This window comes from Nylanderia fulva, unplaced genomic scaffold (genome assembly GCF_048542155.1).
Source record: "Nylanderia fulva isolate GAGA-0341 unplaced genomic scaffold, ASM4854215v1 Scaffold25, whole genome shotgun sequence".
In the NCBI taxonomy this organism is placed as follows: domain Eukaryota; kingdom Metazoa; phylum Arthropoda; class Insecta; order Hymenoptera; family Formicidae; genus Nylanderia; species Nylanderia fulva.
Genome location: NW_028190314.1, coordinates 459,134 through 478,634, shown reverse-complemented (window position 1 = coordinate 478,634; position 19,501 = coordinate 459,134). Strand labels below are relative to the sequence as shown.

At 33.3% G+C, this 19,501-nt stretch overlaps 2 protein-coding genes across 2 annotated transcripts in view; one reads left to right on the top strand and one right to left on the bottom strand.

Annotated features, from left to right (window-relative positions):
• The window catches only part of LOC114937711 (uncharacterized), a 123,312-nt gene that overhangs the window by 98,738 nt on the left and 5,073 nt on the right, over positions 1 to 19,501 (top strand). The window contains exons 4-5 of the mRNA XM_085483485.1: positions 15,815 to 15,944; positions 17,661 to 17,752. Of these exons, the coding sequence (XP_085339611.1) occupies positions 15,815 to 15,944; positions 17,661 to 17,752 (222 nt within the window). The remainder of the gene's footprint in view (positions 1 to 15,814; positions 15,945 to 17,660; positions 17,753 to 19,501) is intronic.
• On the bottom strand, positions 6,270 to 12,622 carry Inx7 (innexin 7). The gene is made up of 7 exons (XM_029320921.2): positions 12,255 to 12,622; positions 11,743 to 11,833; positions 11,574 to 11,646; positions 11,022 to 11,199; positions 10,387 to 10,724; positions 9,844 to 10,034; positions 6,270 to 8,460 (listed from the first exon to the last, which is right to left on the bottom strand). Exons 1-7 carry the CDS (start codon positions 12,346 to 12,348, stop codon positions 8,181 to 8,183), a joined length of 1,245 nt encoding a protein of 414 aa, XP_029176754.1. The 5' UTR covers positions 12,349 to 12,622; the 3' UTR covers positions 6,270 to 8,180.

The window sequence follows — 19,501 nt, the reverse complement described above, 5'->3', positions numbered from 1 at the left end:
AATTATTTCAACCGATCGTGGCTTGCACAATCGATGGCATACCTTTTGTATTTGTCAACGACGCGTGAAAACGAAGATGATCGCCAGATAGGATGGAAGAGAAACTGTATAAAGAAATGTACGTTGTCATCGCATGGAATATTCAAGTTACTTAAACATACATTTTAGACTATTGAAATATACGCACTCGTCAATCGAGATGTTTATTTTGCTTTACCAGAAGTTGAGAAAATTTCCGACGTATATCTAGCGAGAAAATAGTAGTCTTTACCGTTTTTCGTGCAAAACTTTTTTAGAAGCTATTATTAAGAGATATGAATATTATTAATAATCTATGCAAACAATTTTATTCTTCTAATGTTAACAAATATTTTACATCATCTCTCTCGTACAGGAAATTGATATAAAAATATTCATTTAAAAATTATCAGCTCTTTTGTTATTGCTGTGAATAAAGTAACGGAGTATGTGTTATATTTTATTGGAACGTTTGAAAGATTGGTGAAAGAGCGAATTGTTCGCGTAAGGCTTGAATATCACGATCTAAGCAGTTATATGATACAATCTGTTTACACAGAGACATAAGAATTTTTGGCTCGAAGCAAATTTGCATTCTCGTTTTTATTTTCTCCGGCTTGATTTATAAGTCGCATTTTTTATTGTCCGTGACTAAAAGAAAAATCTTTCAGACATCCGCATAGGTTTCTGTTGGAAACCTATTATGCGAATGTCTGAAAGATTTTTTTTTTTTCAAGCCGGAGAAAATAAAAACGAGAATCGTAATTTTTCCAACAGAAACCTATGCGGATGTCTGAAAGATTTTTCTTTTAGTCTCGGACAATAAACCTAATAGTTTCCAACAGAAACCTATTATGCGAATGTCTGAAAGATTTTCTTTTTCAAGCCGGAGAAAATAAAAACGAGAATCGTAATTTTCGTAAATTATTTGTCATTAGCTGTCAGTGTTTTGTGTAGAAGAACAGAGAAAATATTTCGAACAAGATAAACAGATAAAGTACAAAAATTTTGGTAGAAAATGGGCTAACAAAAGCTCAAGCTAAAACGAAAATATATGTCAAATCAAATAAAGAAAATTTTGCGACGTTTATGATGCCTACTTTTTCTGCGCATGTGGATTTTATTGCCCAAAATTTCACATATCTGAATTTTTTTATATTTTTACTTATTCGAAAAATTTCCTTTCATTTTCAATACAACGAACAACGCGCGGACTATAATGACAAACAATTTACAAAGGTCTTATCCTGATGGTCTTTCAATTTTGCAAATTTAACAAAATAAATAAAGAAGATTTTCTTATTGGCTTATTTTTTGTTTCCTAAATTTATATATCGTATTTATAATTAATACATTTCCGTTTTATTATAAAATAAAATAATTTTAAATACAATAACTATATTTTTTTTTAATAAAATTAATCTTGTTATTTAAAAGCCATTTTTTTAAATTAAAATGCTGATTTTTAATGATTCTCTTGTAATATATTTTAACTTGCCTCTTTGAAATTCTTTCTACATTCTTGCACATCAGTGGAGAAATATGATAAGTTCTTCAACAGGAAAATGTCGAAGGCTGCTTGTCCTTGTGATATTCTCCGTATTCTTCTCCTCTCAAGAAAATTAATACTTTAATCATACAAGGTAATTTTCCGTCGTACCCTTGAATTTTTGTTTTTACATCTGCGGCGCATCTTATGGCACTCGTTCATCCATATGTAACATTCGCAAATTAACAGTTCTCATTCTCGCCTTTTTTCGTTTTCTAAGTATCCAAATATAATAAAACTAAATGACGGATAACTTAAAAAATTTATTCAAAAATCTACTTGCTAAGTTGATCACATTTATCTTTCCTTTTTACTACAAGAATATCAATAAAAAATGAAAAACAAGTTAAAATCTAACCGGATTCATGATTTAATATACGCACGTATCATATAATTTATAAACATGATAATTAAGAGCTCTTCCGATTTTTATATCATCTACACGTGGGCGTTTTAATCATTTAGAGCACGAACTAGTTTCAGTGGACCACGTTTTAATAATAATAAAATTTTAATCGACCGCATTATCCCACGATCACCATAATTCGTCGGCGTCACGCTTCGACGATGAGTAACGCACGTCAGTTTACATTAAAAAAAAAAATTCAACACATATATGTGCGATACGCGCGTTTCGTCGATGACTCATTTGCGTAAACGCATGTCCGAAGTATGAGAATTACTACGGATTCGATTCCATTCATGCGAGTTTGCGGATGCCTGTTTGTGGACGTTCGTTAATAATCCTCACATCCGCGACCACTCCATGTTCACATCCGTTTTTCATCGTCTCCGTATTTGTGACGCGATCGGTGGACCAGATGGTCGAATAATGACGTAACGAGGAGCAACGTTGTACGCATCTTATGCAACTGTGAATACTCTGCGCGAGCTATTATTATTTACTACATCTTTATGTCATCTAATTTCATAAATTATCAATTTTTTTGCCGCACATTTTTTTGCCCTTCATGGAAAATTCATGACAAATATTTTTATTTCTTCGAAAAACAGGCACTGATTCATAATTATAATTAATTTAAATAGCTATGTAATTTATATTGATAATCAAACCAATATTTCCTGCATTAATTTGTCTATTCAGTAATTTTATCGAATATGGAATAATCGAAAAGATTCTTTAAACGTCATTATTTTAATTAATGTCTTTACACTATGCTGTCAGTGAATAATTTGTGACAAATCGAAAAAGCTTTCACTTTCTTTCTAAATTTTCATATAATTCGATTTAGAAGTCATTATTGAAATCACCAGCACGAACAATGTGATATGTTCATTTTCTCACGTCACTATTAAAAGCCTTATAAAAATTATAGCTCAACCGATTGATTCTCATCATGGCTATCACTCCTTATGTGTCAGTTGTTCCCGTTGACTGTATTATTGATCATCGCATTGTTCGTGGTGTATATATGTGCGCGTATCTACGCAAAAAGTATCGACAATAAGATACAAAGCCGTGATGATGAGTATAATTTGTATTGTTCCATCATAATGCGCGTTAAGAACACAATTTCAATTGACAAACTATGCATATGAATCAACGGTGTTGTGTTACATAATGTAATGTGATAAATTATTTTACGCATGGTCGTTACATTAATTTACAGGAAAATCAATTGTTAAAAAATGTGAGTTTTTTAAAATTGACATTTTAAATCGACTTTTAAAAATGATGTTTTTTTTTTAACAACAATTAATCTTTCAAAATAATATTTTCTTTAGCATCATAATAAATCAATTTTGATAACAGACATATTTAGCACTTGAAGAAACATTTCTCGTGCAAAATTCTAATTTAATTTATAATTTTCCATATTTTTCTGCAAACACGGAAATTATTTGATAATAAATATATGAACTTTTTAATCGCCGGCATTTTGCAAACAAATAAAAATATTACATTTCCTTTTTTGGGAGGTGGTTTAATTTCAGCGAACCTTTCACTTCCATTCCTTCTGTTTCTTTTCTTTTTAATTTTATTTCGGTGTTTCGATTGCTTGACCAAGCAATTTGATCGCGATCGCGTAATTCGTCTCGCACAAGTAGAACTGCGTATTTCGATCTCTCAAACGTGCAAAGCAAAGGCCATCGGACCGGTTTGTGTTGACGACGGAGTCGGTGAAATTGAGAACCGCTTGCGACTCAATCGCGCCAATTGTGACGAATACGTGCCAGCTGTAGCAACGTCTGTTCGCCCTTATAACGTTGGAAAAATAATGCCCCGGTCTGAGCATTCAAAGAGCGAAAACGTAAAAGGAAAGATATTTTCGTCGCTGCCCCTGATGTTATAGTCTTTCTCAGTTCGTTGTATTCATTCATCTCTCTCATTTCGACAGACTATAATTTACGACAATAATTTCTGCACAGAGGAAATTTTCTCTAAGAATTTATCCTGAAAATCATTGGTAGAATTTTATAAGTGTTTCTCTGATTAATATTTACCACAATAAAAAAATATTGTATTACAATAATATCTGCTGCAACAATAAAATATGTTCGACTAATTTTATTATGTGCATATTAATATTTTTTATTGCAGTAAATATTGATCAGAGAAATTCTAAGAAAAAATTCTCTCCGGCAAAAAGGGTTTCAAAAATGATTTAATATGTATCCAACAATAATAAAAATATAGAGACGTACTCAATTTTATACTTGACTCTAAATCTCTACGTTTCGAGGTATAGACATAGTCGACTGAGGATATTGCAAAATAAAGCATTACGTCCAAGTATCTAGAAGAAACATATACGAAGTGCCATACATCTGACGTCCTAGATAGATTAAGAGCAACCTGTTGCTCATCCATGGCAACGCTCAATGTGCATGCAGCATATAGTGAGAAAAAATGAGTCACGAGAGACTTAAAAATATTTACACTTTTTTATCTCTCCTAAATTCGACAATTTGAACTGTCTTCTTTGAATACTAACATTTCTAGATAATCGTGTATTTTTTGGAAATTTTAACATTCAAGTTGTCGTAATATTGAATGACGGACCTGTCAAAAAATATGATTTATGTATCTCATGTCCCTTTATTTATCCACATTTATATGAGATAAACGAAAGCATCGTCTAGAGTCTAGACATATACGACGCGCTGGAATGTGCAAGGTACGCATCATTCTGCGCGTTTGTACCTAACATTCGTCTAAAATTGAGATTTTATCTTCTCTACATCGTGATAATAATTTGCGTTGCTTATGGCATGCGAATCTCCTGCGTGCGTTGTTACGATGTATCGCGTGAATGCATCTGAATTTTCTCACGAAGATCCGGTGGATTGTATTAGTAATCGGCCTGACGAAAAACGAGTCGTACTTTGTATCGCATCCACGCGTTTGACATTCGACTTTCGCACGTCTTCAGCATAAATATATTTACTGCGGTTGTATACGCGAGGACTTACGTATGTATATAGCAAACCGCCCTCGTGTCATTAAAAATTGTACTAATGGTCGGTTAAAAATCGACTTTGAGATTTACGTAAAAATTATATTTATTTTTTATTTATTTTCTTTCATTTACGTTATATTTATATTTTATTTATTTTTATTTTTATCTACACTTATATCAGACATCTGGTCTTTTTGACACAACATTTTTGAATGATGAAAAAAAATCAGCAAGAAGTAAAGCAATGATAGGTGTATATTTTAATTAACATTAAATATAAAAAATAATATTTTTTATTGGGAGAAATTAAAATTTTATATACAAGAAAAAATATAATTATCCCACGGAATATATAATGAATTATCGTGAAATTTTATATAGGTATACTGTTGAAAAGGCTAGTTCTACAAAATGTGTTTCATGTTAGACTAACGAACTAAATATCGTAACAGACTAGTTGCTGTATGTGATGCAGGATGCTGCAGAATGCAGCCGAGCGATATCCTAAAAAGGCACAGCTGCTTTTTTCGACCCTCTTCTCTTCCTGTCCCTCGCTCACATTTCTAATTCTTCTTTCCCTTTTCCAAGTATAATTAACGCCCGTCAAAGCTTGACTGACTGTTCGGAACATTCGAGTTGCCACAAAGATTTAAGTTACAACATGAATGGTGCACGTGTTTCGAGCTCAAACAAATACGACACCATAAAATCCACATTATTATACACAGAGAGTGACCGGAGAGCAAAAAATTGTTTGTCCCTCGAAAATGGGTACTTAAAATCGTACAATTGAAAAGACAAAAAAAATGAAATCGATAACACGAAATTATCTCTTTAACTTTCAAGTCAAGATATAATCGTCAAACTTTTTAAATTATATATTTTTAAATTATATTACATAGGAAATACAAAAAAAATACGGTCAGTATTCTTTGTGTAAAGAATTTTCGGACAATATCTTTAAGGACCGCGCGGATGCCTAACATCCGTACCTGAAGACCTATTTTTCGACTTTAGAGGAAACCTTTGAACAGCCCTACAGAAAAAATCTCTACTTTCAAAAAAAATAGGTACAATAGATACAATAAATCAGAAAAAAAGAATAGAAAAAAATTTCGTGTCGTTAAATTTATATCGTTGACAGTATTGAGTTTGCTTATTTCCATTCTCATTTGCAGTCACTTCAAAAACAGGTTCTAGACGATATAATAATCTATAAATCCTGATATGTAGAAAGGTGTCCATTGTTTCTGAAACGTTCGCCATAAATAAACAGTAAATATTGATATTGCGGCTTTTTATTCGAGATCGAACGCGAGAATAAGGAAAACAAGTAACCACGGTTGACAATTCGATCGACTTGACTACAGTCTAAAGTCCAAATATATACATCAATTATACAAGGTTTCCATTCTTGTTTCTGCTCTCGTCATTTCGCTTTCGTCATTTCTCGACCGAGAGGATATATAATGAACGGAATTCCGGCTGATGACGATTCGGGCTCGGAGACTCTCGGGTTTCTTCGAGATATGCATGTGCATTCGCACAGAGACAAAAGCTCCCTGTAACGGGAGCTAAGAATATCTCATTTTACCCTCTTTGGATAAAGATTTCGTACGCCATACTCATGTTCCCGGAATTTCATAAATGCGTAAAAGATATCTATTTTCGTACAAATATTTAATGATATATATTGATGTAGCATCTACGCACACATATACATACACACATATATAAATATCTATATTATAAAAAATTATTTGAATACAAAGAACTATCTTTAAAAAAAATTTTAATGATAAAGCTGTTTAGCTGCAAACGATTCTAGCGCGAAAATAATTTTTTGCATTAATCATTAAAAGCTAATATAAAATCAGAGGAGGGCACAGGAAGAGATAATTCGAGCAAACAGCTCCAGCAAATGCCATAAACCTCTATCGAACGCGATAGTAGGCCACGGTGCACAATTCCAATCAGAGAGAGAGAGGCCTTAACGACTTAACGATGCGAACTATTGTCGAGTCATTTATCGGGTCGGTATATAACGTACGAGACGTTATTGTGTACACATGTATGAACTAGAACTCGAACACATGTGTGCACAATGTTCAACACGATCGCACGCAACATACATGTATACAGGGTGTTTCTAAATTCAGAGATTTTAAGGGCGGTTCTAGATTCTAGATCTCAAAATAAAAAAAAGTTCCTATAAACATGGGTCCAAAAATGTTTTCCACCGAGTCTCCTAAAGTTGAGAAAAAAATTTTTTAAATGTATTACAGCTCTCGGAGATTTTTTGACAGATTTTTGAAATTTTGCATAGCGTAATAAAAGTGAATACTTCATTTTTATGTGATACTAATTTTCATTTTTTAGACCCATGCTTTGTAAGAACTTTTTTTCTTATTTTGACCCCTAGAACAGGCTCCTAAAATCTCAGACATAGGTTTAGAAACACCCTGTATATATAGGCGCGTCCTCCGTACGAGATAGTTAAAAGATGATCGGTTATGCAGTTTATGTCATGCATGTGGCTCGCGCGCATTGTAAACGTGACGCACGCAAGACGCATTATCCCGCAGTTGCACGGTAAATCGTTCCAAAGTACACGTTTACGTACATAAAAAAGGACAATTTTTCGTTCGGCAGTGTTATAATGCACGCGCGAATGCACGCGATTACGTGCAATGTATATAGATAAATCTAGCTAACTTAATAGAGTTTGCATATAATTTACGCGAGATAAGCATTTTTTTACGAGTACCATTTTATGGCGCGAGCTTTATGCGAAAATTATCGTGCAATATATTACATAATCGCATTTTTGGCATATTTGTGTAGCTGCTTATTAATTATATAAGCTATACTAATACATTGGCTTTCCATCAATATTTCTCCACATAGTAAATATGTCTTGAAGATACCCTATCGTTTATCTTTGTAACTTTTGTATCTTTTCGGGATATCTTTTGAATACATCCTGTGTAGATCAATATATAAATTCTCTAATTTTTAATTAATAAAAATATGTAATATGTAACTAATAAAAAAAAATTATTATATAGGTTGAATTCCTGACGGGAAAAAAAGTTAAAAGAGACAGTACGAATTATAAAATAATTTAACGTTTTAGCGTTTCGTATTGCGAGGCTTATAAACGAGTATTTAACTGTATATAGTCACAGTTTTCAATTTATGGAAGGCTTCTCTTCCCATTGCTTCTTCAGCAATTCGTCCTCCAATACGTCCGTAGGCAAGATGTTGTAACGCGCGTGACGTTTGTTCTCCAGATCCTCCGCCAATCTCTGAAGAAGTTCCTTGAATACGTAATTGTCCAAATTCTTCGCGATGTAATAGAGAAATAGCCAGTCGCCGAAGTAATACTCGTTAGTGACCTTCAGTACGTTCCACGGATTGTATTTTCCAGGACAGGCCATGGCAAATACCAATCTGTTGAATGCCGTGCTTCTGTAAGGAAAAAAAACTCGATGAAAGTCGCTCTGCAATGTGACGTCATTCGTATTAAGAGCACCCTTATCGCGGTGCACTATTCAAGTTAATTTCATCGTATCAATGTTAATTCGTATCCTTTCTTGTGTCATTTCTCATGCTATATTTAGATATGCATCAATCTTATAACGTAATCAATTTGTTGACTCTACCCGACTCGACTCAGAGTTATTAGATTTTGCTGAAAGATCCCCGGACCTTTGCAAACATTCCATTAGAATATAATATAATAGTATTATATAAATTGTTACGCGAGATATTACTGTAATACTAAACTGCTGTCGTTAAAATATGTTGCTAAGATTACATTATTATTTCAATAAATAAAATTGGGAATTGTATGATCTCTTTATGAATAAGATATAAAATATTCTACAACATATGAATAAAAAGTTAAGAAAATCATAATAAAATTATAAAATAGAGACGATCGCACTTGCAGAGAAACAACACGTGAGGTTGAAAAAAATTAAATAAAATTATTTTTAAGCTATGAATAATTTTTTATCACATCCGGTCCAAAAAGTTAAGAATCAGGATGTTGTTCACTTTGTACGGAAATTAACTCATATATTAATCAATAGTTGAACACAAACTGTTATTTATTGATCGATTTGTCTTGTCTAATTTTTAATTATTGATCAGATAATAACGTTCTGGAATTTTTACTAGACGTAAACTAATTTTATCATTTACTGATTCGTTTGAGGCTTAGTTTCTAATTATTTCTTTTTATTAGGAAATACTCTTTTAACGACACCAGTTATTAAAAAATAAAAATATATAACAAAACGAAAAGACTGTGATATATAAATAAAAAAATTTAGTTAGGAAATAGGCTAACAAAAGCTAAGTAAAAGCAGTCCTTTTGAATCATTTTCAGCAGATCAATTCATAAAAAATTACAAAGGAAATTCATAGAAATTTTTACTGAAAATATAGTCGAAGAATGAAGATCAAGACGCAATGAATCTTTTTGTAATTTTTTTGTCGATTTGAGAATCGATCTACTTTCAATGGTCCAAAGAACTGAACCGTTCAAGTAAAAAAAGATTTTAAAATAAATTTTCTGGTTATTGATTTTTTGATTAGTAGACAATTTCTAAATAGAATTTTATCTAAACCGAATTTTTTATTCGTACAGTAAATTAATTCGAAGAAGTAAAAATTAATTTAGAAATGACTCAAGTAATCGGGTTTTTTCTGAGATTTTTCTATTCGGCTAGTAAAGCCGTCGATTAGAGAATTCTCAGAGGCGAAATTAATGAACGAATATATTGTGGCGTAATTTTATAAGCCACGCTGACGACGTAAAAATATGCAAGGACAAAATTTAGCAACCTGGCGTGAAGGATCATGGTCAGCATTCTCCAAACCAATCCCAAACCGGTTATTACTGCCAACACGAGGAACCAGAACCAAAGAACCGTATAGATCTTCTCGTTAACGATGTTCAGTGCCATCACACATAGAGCATCGTGCTTTTGTATGGAACCAGAAGGACCATATTTACGAAAAATACATTTGGTTACCTAAAAAAAAGTAACATGATATATTCATGAATACATTTCATTCTCAATGATTTTAATAGTTGAAAGACATTAAAACGAGCATATAATCATATAATGATAAAAGTTGATGAAACTTTTTAAATTAATAAAATAATTCATTTGCATTTTATAAATATCGAGTTTTAAAGTCTTCCTAAAATTACGTATACAATATTTGATCAGAAATTATAATTTGAATATCTATTACTGTAGATTATTGCAAACATGATGGCTATAGATTCGAGGATAATCATTATACAGTATTTTTATTATTATTGTTATAAGATGTGTAAAATATAAAAGAGAGTCTACGTATATACAAATGAAATCGTACCTTGGGGAAAACTATGTCAAGTGGATCCACTTTATCTTTAGGCAGTGATTCGGAGATCGCCTGACCGAGGCCTAGGAAAGCTCCTTGAAGGAAAAAGTCGGTGAAGTAAATTTGCCCGATCACGTTTGCGAAATTCAGAATTTCGCACAAAGTCAGATAGTATGCCCATGGACGATTCAGGTGCAAGCGATTTATAAAACCAATGCGTATCTGCTGTATCTTCTCGTCGCGCTCGTTTCTCGAAGGTACCTTGAAATTATCGTTCACCTTAATCTCCGTTTCGCTCAATGATAAAGACGCCATGTGCAATCCCGAAACTAACGCACTTAGCCGATTACCTGAAATTCCAAACAATTGTAATATTCAATCTTGAAATACTATATGTAATATTTTGCTCGATTATTATCGATCGATTAATGTTGAAGTATTATTACAGGTGTGGCATTGTTGAATAATTTTGTAAATATAATACAATGTCACGCATTAAGTCGGGTACCGTATGCAAGTGTTCAACGATTAGATTACGACGCAAGAGAAGATTAATGATGATTAGCTCGCTGCTTGAGATAAACGATGGTTGTAAACGTCGACGTGCGATACGTCGACGGGTACGTGTATATATATGCATATTCGACCTTCCATTTTTCGCCACATATAATGCGGCACGTAGAAGAAAATCGCTTGGAAGAACAGGACAAAAGGCACCCATTGATAATAAGCGTGATGTATTATGGGGTCGTCCCTAGATTGTGGTCCAACGCCGAGATGTGGTATATCACCTTGCTGCACCGCGGTAGCATTAAAATGCTTCACCTGAAGAGCAAATTGATTGATGGCGAACAACGTTTATGTGCAAAGCAATTTTTATTCTTATAGACGCCATTATTTTCCAATTATTTCTCAAACGACAACTTAGTTTGAACTGTCCATCAAGTTCTATGCATATATACATATATATTGGACAATATGAATGTTTCATATTTCTTATAGGAAAATAGACATTCGTTTATTTGCATCGTCGTTTTTTAACTAATACACTCATACTTGTCAATTTAATATTTTATATTAAAAAAATAATTTTAATTTCATGACTCGTATATAAATATAATATTTAAATAAAAACTATTCCTCTAAATATCTTTATTTGACAAATAAATTACTATATTGAAAAGAAACTTCAGACTTACCACGGTGTACGTAGACGTGAAAAAGCAGAAGGTTTCGATGACGTTAGATGATACACCATTATCAGCGATGCATCTTTTTGAAACAATAAGAATTTATTTTAGAAACGGTTAATATTACGTACGTATAATTAATATATATAATTTAATAATTCCATGTGCAAAAATATACTTTATATGTTCTCCGATGAATTGTCTGGAAGTGACCAGAATCGACGCAACGAGAAGCAACACAAATGTAATTCTGTAGTGTAATCTGAAAACTAATCAGACACATTCTTTTCATTTGTCAAAAATTTAATACAAAGTATATAATTTTATACAAAATAGGCCCATTGCGTATAAAAGTGATAATAAAGTCACGCAGCAATAAACGCGACAACAAAATCCCCCCAACCATGCATCGTTAATTATACAGGGTGTCCCAATCTTATCGTACTATCCCTTTATAGGAAACTTCTAAGGTTATTTGGAGACGAGATTTGGATTTGTTCAATGTTCCTAACTTTTGAAATCATGTATACTTGTAACTAAGCCTTAAATTAAAATTCTATTAAAGTAAAATCATCTCCAAATCGCTTCAAAAATCTCTCATTGACGTGTGGTACAGTAAGTCTGAGACACCCTATATATTACAATTTAATTAGACAATGAAAAAAAAATCAGAACCGAGGAATCTATTACCGATATTGTCAATGGCTACCGCGTTCTGATTGACTTTGAATTTAACGTGGTCCTTAAGTACCGCGAAAGCAGCAAACACAGTGTTGGCAACCATTTTCCACGCTTCTTCTGCAAGTGAAATTAACGTTCCTTTTGTTTATGTCTCGAGTTAATCGCAGAGGCTGGACGCTTTATTACATCCCGCTAATAAGCGTCACTTTCGCGCCCGAACACTCGCTGCGACCGCCGAGAAATTCGGGATTTCCGGTCGCAATTTGTTAAGCACGCGAGCGACGCTTTATATTCCAAATCGAGTACCGATCGAGAACGTACTGAAAGTTCCAAAGCAATAAAATCTTCGTGGCCGTTATCAGAAAAGGCGATTACGTAGCCTGGACGCTCCACAAAAACTTAGTATTATCGAGAGCAGGCGGTTATTATTGTCAAGACGTCTTATTCGTCCAGATAAGAGACAGATATGAGGAATTAGATGACGACATAGTCACAAGTTGAGTCGCGGCGAATCAGAGTGAGAGAGAGAAGAGAATAATGAGTCTGTAATATACTGATTCACAGTTTTGACAACAATATTCTCGCAGAGAGTGTGGGTGATTCTCGCGTGAACGATGACCTATGTTACGATGACCTATGACTCGTATATTACGTTGTTGCAAGCAAATTCTTCACAGACACTCTTCCACCATTGCTGATAAGTAAACAATAGATTTCAATAGGAGGAAACTACTCGTCAAGAAATATTTCTCTCAAGAAACACAGCGCGTCTCTCCTCGTGCGCAATTAAACATTAATGAACACAATGTTAAAAAGATAACATAAATGTAGTGTGGCAAAAAAATAAGCACAAATCTCAACTCAAATTAGTTTACTTAAGTAACATTTATTCATTTTGAAAAATACGCACGACAAAGATTTCTTATATTCTTTATACATATATAATTTTATAAATGTTTATTTGTCAAGCTGCTTTTGCTTTGAAACTTATATTTTATGTGTATATAACGCTGTAAAAATAATTGTGTTATAAAAGCTTGATCTTTTCATGTCAATATCATTTTCATTGTATCTTTTCTTTTTTTTGGCATCTTGATTACATAAACCGTAATTAAATTCCTGGCTTATTTATTTGGTGCACATATATAAAATATGTAGTTTTTTAATCGAGACATAATAAAATATTTGTAGGCATTTTTAAAAATTTTATTATGGATTTTAATCCATAATATTTTCTCTCTTGAAATTAAACTGCACTTTCACATTTTCAAGTTTCCAGAACGTTAAATGCTTACAAAGAGAGATATCAGATCAAGTCTAATCGTCATATATCATAAAGTATAAAACGATGACAACAGCATTGCATGAAACATTACGACTTTTATCAGAAATGCTTGGTATTATTTAGTCGTATTATCTTAATATCATATCTTTCTTGATAAAATATACACACATTATCTAGTTTACCTCATTTAAAGTACAATAAAATTCACAAAACATGTATATATAATTCTTTATATATATATATATATATATATATATATATATATATATATATATATATAATAATTATTAATCAAAATAGGAAATGACATATATATAAATAAAAGAATATTATATAAAACGTAAAGCCATTCTATCCGCAAATTTAGATGGCATCGTGTGTTTACTTGGCCGCGTTTGCGCTATGAAAAGGCATTTGAACGCAAGATCCAATAAATTAGAAAGAGCTGTGCGATACAATGATTGCACGCAGTGTTGATTCCACGCGTGCCAGGCGTGTATTTATCCCGAAGGAAACGTTCATCTATGACGAATCGTCGCGTCGCGTACTAAAACGCGAGCGGACAGTAATCCGACGTTAACGACTAGATCAGAATAATAAAGCGCTATGGAGAACGGTCGCGTTACACGTTGCACGCGTAACACGACTGACAAACAGCATTTTCAGAACTGCACGGACGTGCGGGAACGTCTTCGCGATCGTCTTCGGACGGATACGCGAAGACTCTCAATGATAAAATGGAGAACTTAAAATTCCAAGAGCTAGGTGGGAATAATATTTATACTCGAAATAATTATATTTACCGTCGTTGTTTTTATTATAAACGAACGGAACGACGTATATAAATTTTATTTACGACTCTGTAATAATAATTGGGAAATTTTAGAAACAGATGGCGTCATATGATGACTTCGAGGATCTCTCGTATAGTGTTTGGAACAACTTGAGCAAATCTGCCATTGCGTAATAAATTAACATACCCAAGTATACAGTAATGGAATGATGATGTGAGTAGACGAAGAGAGAGAGACAGACAGGAATTATGGGCAGGAATAGTGGAATAAATTACTCTCAAACGACTTACATTCGCTGGATCAAATTAATACTTGACATATTTGATGATTTAATGGCTATTTGAAATATTAATTAACAGAATTTACCCTGAAAATCATGAGGCAATAGTGAAAGAATTTTAAAAGAATTTCTCTGATTAAAAATATTTACCATAATAAAAAAAAAATTATTAATATTGTATATACATATGTATAATAAAATTAATCGAACATATTTTATATCTTATTGAATCAGAGAACCTACGACGATATTCAGGATTAATTTAACTTTCAGAGAAATTGTAAGAGAAAATTCTCTCTGTAGAAGGAGAGATATCGGCATTCTTGTTCTTTTAATCTTAATCTATAATCTTGTACACGTTATAGTATAATGTGACGTAATTTAGATAAATCGCTTATCAATAGATTTAATTGGTGCAAAGTAACTGTAATCTCCGTCGAGGAAAATTAATTTTTTTCCGCGAATAAAATTCTGATTGTTTCTCTTGCGAGTTTCCGAGCATCTTCGCTGATGAATGGTCCGTGTGTAACATTCTTACGTCATAGCGTAACATAGTCATCAATTAAAACTGAAATTGCATGATTACTTGCGTTAATTCTCACTGTACGTTATCTAGTTTCCCAGCGCATAACAAGCTCCAATTACAAATCCAGTTATTAACGAACGAATCATACGTTCGAACGATACGATACCTACTTACGACACGGCACGACACGACACGCGAGTATACAAAGGCAACCCGAGCTCGTACGTGCTCGTTGAACGCATTACATATATTCCTGCGCTTATGCAAGGTGTCAGTTGCTAATCCGAGGCTGGCTCATAGCCGCTCTCGGAAGCTAAGTTGGAATTTCTTTCGTTCCCAGACTCGCTCCGACAACGTTGCCATTGTCAAAGTAAATCTTGATTCATCGATCATTTCCAGAATACCAAATATTGGCTTTGAAATACAGGTATATCACAAAAAAGATTTAGGAGTCAACACGTTTTTGTCTTCACTGAAATATCGTTCATTCGAAAAAAAATATTGTTATCAATTTTAGATTTTGATAAAACGCATCCGTGAAGTTCCTAGAGATAGATAAACGTCTTTATCATTTATATAAATTTTCATCGATCGGAATTCGTATCCGAGATTCTCGAATGAGATCTCAGGTAGTTAGTTCGTCATCGTCGTCGAGTTCTGACGAGAACTTCCTTTCCCTTTAAGGTCATCGCGTACAAGGAGTGCGGAGACCACGGGAGACCAAGACGATGCCGAGAGGGTGAGACCGCTACACCAGGCGAAGAGATGGCCGAGAAGAACGAGGAGAGGAGGCAAAAACTGGCGAACGTCGAAGGTGGGACTTTGACCGGCCATTGGCCTCGGCGAGTCGAGCCGCTGGCAGAGCGAACGAGTCCTCGAAAGAAAGGGTCCGTCCTCGCCTGTCCACGTTCAGCGCGAGGTCTTACGTTGTATATCGCACGTACACCTCGATCGGGGACCAGCCGGGGACCATCGTACCCTGGCTCGGCCGGTATTTCACCGATTCGAAATCCATCCAGGGACGGATTTATGCGGAAACCCGCTTAGAATTTAAGCCGTTGCATACATCATTTTATTTATTTTTTTTTACTCATTATTTTGTATCGGGTACATATATTTATCTTTTTTATATTTCAGATCATTTTGTCCAATATACAGGGTGTCCGGTAACTAACGAACCAACGATCACAAATGGATTCTTTGGTCAATTTGGGAACGATTTTTCCTCAGCGAAAATGTCGAAAAAGGTCATCTTTTTTTACAGCTTTCCAATATTTGTCATTATGTATCTTTATAACTAAGCCTCAAATTAAAATTTTATATTATAGTAAACTCTACCTGAAATTAACTGAAGAATGTAATTATGTTAGACTTTTAACTCCAAAACGTTTAGTTTTCAGAAAACTCATTTTTTTCAATCGCTTATAACTCGAAAATTATTGACTTCTCAACATTTTTTGCTAAGGAAAAATCGTCTCCAAATTGGCCAGAGAATCCGCCCTTAATCATTGGTCCGTTAGTTACCGGACACCTTGTATATAATTTATAAAAAAATTTGATTTTTCGTTGACACGAAACCTCCGAAATCAAAAGCGCTATTCTTTTCAACACTTAAAGTTGAAACACATTACATTACATTGAAAAATATTTATTACTTGAACAATTTTTTTGTTTGGTGACTTAACAAGAAATCGTTGCAATGTCTGGCAGGAAAAATTTTCTTCGATAACAAATTTAAAACAAAAACTCAGGTAGAAAACAGACTAATAAAAGCCCGCGCAACATCTTTTTTGTTTGACTTTGTTTGAATGTTTCGGTCCTTTCAATTGATAAAATTACAAAAGAAATTCATACGTTCTCACATCGATTTATCTCGGTAAATCCATCGATTTCACTAATTAAGAGACGAGAATATCCTTAACAATTAGGTATTGACAATCGAGATGAAAATTGGAGAAAATCATGTAAAAAATCTTGATGGGAAAATGGGTAAAAAGTTGAATAAAAAAAGGACACTCAAAGCGAAAAGATAAACAGGCGAAAAACGTATAGGACCTCCCGAGGATGAAGACGCATGAATTTTCTTTGTAATTTTTGTCAATTTATTGTCAATTAATGAAAGGATGATCCAAAAAACCGAAACGTTCAAGTCAAAGCGATTTAAAGATAATAAATTTCTTGTGCCTGGTTTTTTTATATTGGTCCATTTTCTACCTGATTTTTTATTTAAAACCTTTTCGTTTTATTATATAATGAATAAAGAAAATTACATTTTTTTAGAAAAGGTGCAAAAATTTCTTTTTCACTCATTTACATTCCTATAATTATCACATAATTTATGCTACTGTTTCAATCGTAAACGATACAAAAGATTCTGATGCAGAATAAATTCATCTACATAGAAATATTTATATCCTTTTTTTTAAAGTTGTATTATTTTTAAGTTGTATATTTTGTATAGAAAAAATTAACTGACATATATATACGTTTTCAGAGATCATTAACTGATACATATATGTGTTTGTTGCAGAGATCTTCACATTGTGGAATGTATGACGACCGTTCCTATCGGCATTTAGCTGTAATTTGTGAGCAATTCACCGTCTTACGAGAATTCATTAGGTGAGGCTAAATGAATATTACTGGCGATGTATTTCCGCGTGTCTATGAACTTTTATATAAGATGCCTTTAGATAAAACAAAAATTATGTAATGAAAGAAATTATCTGTAATTGTAATTTAATTTGCATGGGTTAATTAAATTAACCCATGCAAATTTGATAATGGAATTTCTATTAAAAAAGAGAAAAAATATATTAAATCTAATTTATCTAAAAAAAATAATTATCATGGAATTTTTATTAAAAAATACTAAGTTAATTTTTTTTCTCTTGGAGGAAGTAATTATAGTGATAAGACTTGCTTGTGTGTTATATCAGATATGACACAAATATTAGATAAATTCATGGAAAATGTTTAAAATTAGTTTCGCACAAACGCGAAATGAACCGTTAAGCAACAGAGTTTAACGAGTGCGCGCGTAAGTGGCAATTAGCGACAGCTAATTAAATAAAAGAAATAAAAATCAGGGAGAGAAGGTATAATATCGCTCTAATAAACCGCATATATATACATATACAGTGACGCTTAGAATCTCGCACCAAAATTCCTCGACGAGGAATCTGGCTTCGGGCTTCACGATGATAATTTTCCCCCTCCGGATAATGACGGGCAATTTCGTACGCGCGGGAGAATTTAGTCCGCTAATGCGGTTCAAGTGCAATAACGTTGTACCTGATGATGATCGCACAGGAGGGAGCGATTTGTGTACAATTGCTTGGACCTCGAACGCGCGCGATGCGGTCTCTCTTCTCGTCTCCGATTAGTTAATCGCGCTGACAAGAGCACATACGCACGTGCAGAAGTCCTCCTCTCGTTAATGAAATCGGCAGCTGCCTTAGTGTAGGTATATACATGTGTAGATGAAAGTCGCAAGGGTCGCCCGCGCTTTGCGCAGTTTACGCTCCGATTTTAGATCCCGACATCGATGTCGTTTCAGGGGAGAACTCGCTTATGATCATTTACGACCGCATCTCATCTGGATCTCCTATCGTTCGCATCCTAATTATTGTCCGTTATGTAGTTGCTCGCGTTTATCGCTCGATATTCTATTAATATCGAATGTAAGGAAACGTGATGATGATATATAAATGATTGCACGGATAATTAAAGAAAGACGCTTTGTCGTTTCCAGTTTTCTGAATTTTATTTATATAATTTTTAGATTAGTGTGCAGATTTTGATTTACGGCTAATTGACTGAAACATTATTGTCGCGTTCGTGTCTGTTATACATACTTATACAATTTTAAAGATATAATTGAGATAAAAAATAAAATTAAAATGCAGATGTCACTAAATTAGTGCACGATTTTTTTAAACTTATTTCTACTTATCTCTATTTTAATCTTAAAATGTTAAATGCTTATAATAAATAATGAATTTTTTCTTTACATTGTCTCAAATTAACAGTTAAAGTCATATTAGATTGTGACGTCAGAGATGAGAAAGCACACGCTGAAAATTTAAATGCCAAATGAAAAAAATATTTTGATGAAACACTATATTTCAGATGGCTTCAGCACACTTAATAATCCTAAATTTTTGAAAACAGAATCTGTTCTTACAATCAAAGATATGGAACAATTTTCTTTTAACTATATCTTTATAACTAAAAGAATATACATATACTCTCGCCTTCTGTAATGAAGTCATATAATAGATTTCATAAAACACCCACGTCGTTACTTACCATTGACCTAGCAAAAATCCGCGCATCTACCATGATTACGTAAATTATCAGAAAAAGCGG